Genomic DNA, 3490 nt, shown 5'->3' with positions numbered 1-3490 from the left:
AGTGTTTGACATACTTCCTCCCTTGGTCAGATTTGGCAAGGGTTCAAGTTTGGCCCAGAAATTGAAAAGATGGAACATATTATGATGAAACTGGAAAGAAAGAGGAAATGCAAGAATACTGACACATCTAGGGGCACCTGGGTGGCTCAGTCAGTTGAGCGCCCTACTCTTGATTTTGGCTCAGGTCATGATCTCACGGTTTGCGGGATCCAGCCCCATGTCGAGGTCTGTGCCTACTTGGGATTCTCTCTCTCTCTCTCTCTGTCCCTCTCCTGCTCTCACTGTCCTTCTCTCTCAAAAATAAATAAGCATTGGAAAAGGTACTGAAAACCCTGAAGCTGAAAGAGCAGACAACTTACTTTAAAAAATTATTCCGGCTCATGATTTCAAAACCTAAAACAATAAATATTATAGTATTAAATTAGCATATTTTCTAGAGTTATGTTTTTGATGTTATTATTCTCTGTTTTCTGTGCCTAATGACACCTCCACAGGGAGGGCTTCCATAACTACTCTGTTTAACACAAACCTTCTCTCCTTCCTCTTCCACCCTTACCTTTCCCCCTGTTTATCTGTCCTGAGCACTGTTGCTACTTTACATCACACTACTCATCCATGGATAAGTATGTAAAACATCAACATAAAAGCATATGTGCAAACAAATCAATGAGTTATAGAATGTAAACCACATTAAGGAAGAAAATGTGTCCATCATTTGCTCTGCAATAATGCATAACACACAGTGAATGTTCAATTAAGTAACCAAATAAATGAATACATGAGTAAGTTACCATTTCTCAACTCTCAGGTCAAAATATTTTATTTTTCAAAGGTAAATAGGCAGAATCCACCAATGAAAACAACTGCATTGCATTTATAATTCTGGAGACCAAGTATAAAGTGACCAGATTGGGGTGGGGTAAGAATCAGTACCTGTGAGAAGAAATGTGAGCCTCGAGGATGTAGGGGACACACTACCACTTAAGGTTTCAGAAAGAAGATTGGAAGTGTGGAGGGTTTTCTTCCTCAGGTAATTCCTTCCTGATAAAACCATATTTGTGAGGATGGGAGATACATCTGTTTGCTCCAGAGCAAATTACAGTCAGTGGGAATCCTGAGCTTCATGGATTTGGTCCTTCTAATTTTATCCAAGTTTACATATTAGAATGTGGTTTTCCTCAAAAGAAATATCTTCTCTTTCTCAACACTGTGTTAAATAAGCCTTAATTTCTACCTTTGTAGTATTTTTATTTTACTCCATTTTAATCCAGATATTGTACATTATAAGCACAGTGCTTTCTGTTGAGAGGCACAAAACATCCACTTGGTGTCTGATTTCATTACCTGAATAATCAAGAATTTCAACTTTTCCTTTAACTTAATATTTAACTCTTTTATCATTTTTCACTCATAAATAACAATGTGATGAACATACAAGTGCATAGATCATTGTTTATCTCTGTGTCAAGTCCAAACAGTGAGATCACCGGTTCAAAACAAATGTATGTATGCTTTGAGACACTTCAAAAGAAGGATCAGATAGATGCATTCTTGGAAAAAAGAATCATAAAAGTCTGGACAAATTGGTCAAAAGTTTTAGGTCAATTTATTTAGTTTCTGATAAGTGAGGCCTGGATACTCCCCTGATTTGCTTCATATTAGAGAAAGCACTACAGATCATATTACCTACAGATTTCCTGCCCCATCACTGCCTCCATGAGCAACCTCCACTCAGGATACAAAGCTTCCAACTCTTGATCTCAGATCAGGTCATGATTTCATGATTCCGTGATTTTGAGCCTCTCAACGGGCTCTGTGCTGGCAGCTCAGAGGCTGCTTAGGATTATCTCTCTCCCCTTCCCCCCTCAACTCACCCTGTCCCTCTCTCTCTCTCCTTTCCCCCACTCATGCTGTCTTTCTCTCTCTCTCTCTCTCTCTCACAATAAACAAATAAACATTAAAAAATATGTTTCAAACTCTGTGGTATAAGGCAATGTCTTTTTCCTTGTATCAATTTGCATAACACTATGTTTCCTAAATTTACTTTTAACTATTTATTAAATTTACTTTTAATTATTTATAGTTAAAAAAAACCCCACAAACTTTATGGAAGGTGGTTCTGTCAGCCTACTGCACAATGTCCCAATCTCTCTTAAAACTCAATAAAGGTGTTCTTATCAATACCAGTATTTACCAGTTGCTTTTTACTGAGCAACCCTATGATTATTTCTCAATGAGTTAATAACTTATTCATTAAAGATACTGACAGCATCTATTCGAGTTTGTCACTACATTAGGTATTCAGGATACGGGGGATGCTTGCCACTGACTAATCTTTGCTGGACTTGATCAAGGCGTTTGAGCTCCCTGAGCTCAACTCTCCAATCTGTGAACTAGATTAGTGTACATATATACTCTACATTCCTCCCCAAACTCTGGTTATTGGAATTCAGGTCCTAACCTGATGGGTACACTCTGAAGAAAGAACTGCCACTTCTAAAATATATCTCCCTTCTTTTCAATGGCTGTTCTGTGTGTGGGGCTGGGGCATGGGGGACAATATTTAATGTAGCTCAAATGTAGCCTTTTCTTCTGTTAGTACCACTTTTTTGATTTTGTATTACTCGATTACTATTCTGCTTTGAACTTCTAAGGACCCTTTTCAATCTGCAAAACTAGGAAGGAAAAAGGCAGGAAACAATGTTTTGGTGAGAATGAACTCACTTGTGGTTTTTCTGGGATCCAGTAGTGGGTTAAATGTCTTCAACTGTAACACTGTTTTCACAGGTACATGCTGATGAACAACTTTACATATGCAGAAATAAAGATTCTTTTATTTGTATTTCCACAGGGTAGTCTCAAATCTGGAGATTCCCTGTGGTTTTCCCACAAATTAAAAAATTAAAAAACGAATGTCTATATTTAAAACCCACATTATTCTCTTAGGACGATTTCTTCCCCTGGGTGTTTTAATAGAGGAAGTTAAGAAAAGGAAGAGATGTGCATGCAGGTGAGAATAAGGCAATTCTGAAATTCTCAGTGAACAGTTCTGTTTTCTGACACTATATCTTTGCTTGGTTTTTTACAAAGGTAGATGACTGAACTTAGTTTCTGCGTGCTAGAAACATAAAAGCCATAAGAGTAGCATCTGTGAAGTTCAGTGTGAGATTCACTGCACACGGTGACGGCCCTTTACTTGTTCAGTAATGCCAGAAGAAGTGATTTACGCTACTCTCCAATTTCCAGATTCTTCCAAGTTGAAGAAATTCGAGGAGAACTACAGTCTCAAGAGAACAGGTAAGAACTTCTATGCAGGATCAGACAACCAGAGAAGAGAACTATTTAATTACACTGCTGACTTCTCCTTGCCTTCAACTCAAGGCCGCTAGACACCTGAGATTTCCGTTACGGAAAGCCAGTCCACAGTGTCAGAGCTTAGTTTTGTACATAGTGTGTGGAAGCAAATAAAAAAAAAAAAAAAAAAAGAAGG

The 3490-nt window shown here is 38.0% G+C and overlaps 1 protein-coding gene across 1 annotated transcript in view; it reads left to right on the top strand.

Moving 5' to 3' along the window:
* The first annotated feature begins 3206 nt into the window (after positions 1 to 3206).
* LOC144216585 (C-type lectin domain family 12 member A-like) overlaps positions 3207 to 3490 on the top strand; it is a 15980-nt gene continuing 15696 nt past the window's right edge. Inside the window, exon 1 of the mRNA XM_077745980.1 lies at positions 3207 to 3297. Within this exon, the coding sequence (XP_077602106.1) occupies positions 3207 to 3297 (91 nt within the window). The remainder of the gene's footprint in view (positions 3298 to 3490) is intronic.

Source organism: Crocuta crocuta, unplaced genomic scaffold (assembly GCF_008692635.1).
Source record: "Crocuta crocuta isolate KB4526 unplaced genomic scaffold, BGI_CrCroc_1.0 scaffold109, whole genome shotgun sequence".
Taxonomy (NCBI): domain Eukaryota; kingdom Metazoa; phylum Chordata; class Mammalia; order Carnivora; family Hyaenidae; genus Crocuta; species Crocuta crocuta.
This window is presented reverse-complemented; position numbering and strand designations above follow the sequence as displayed.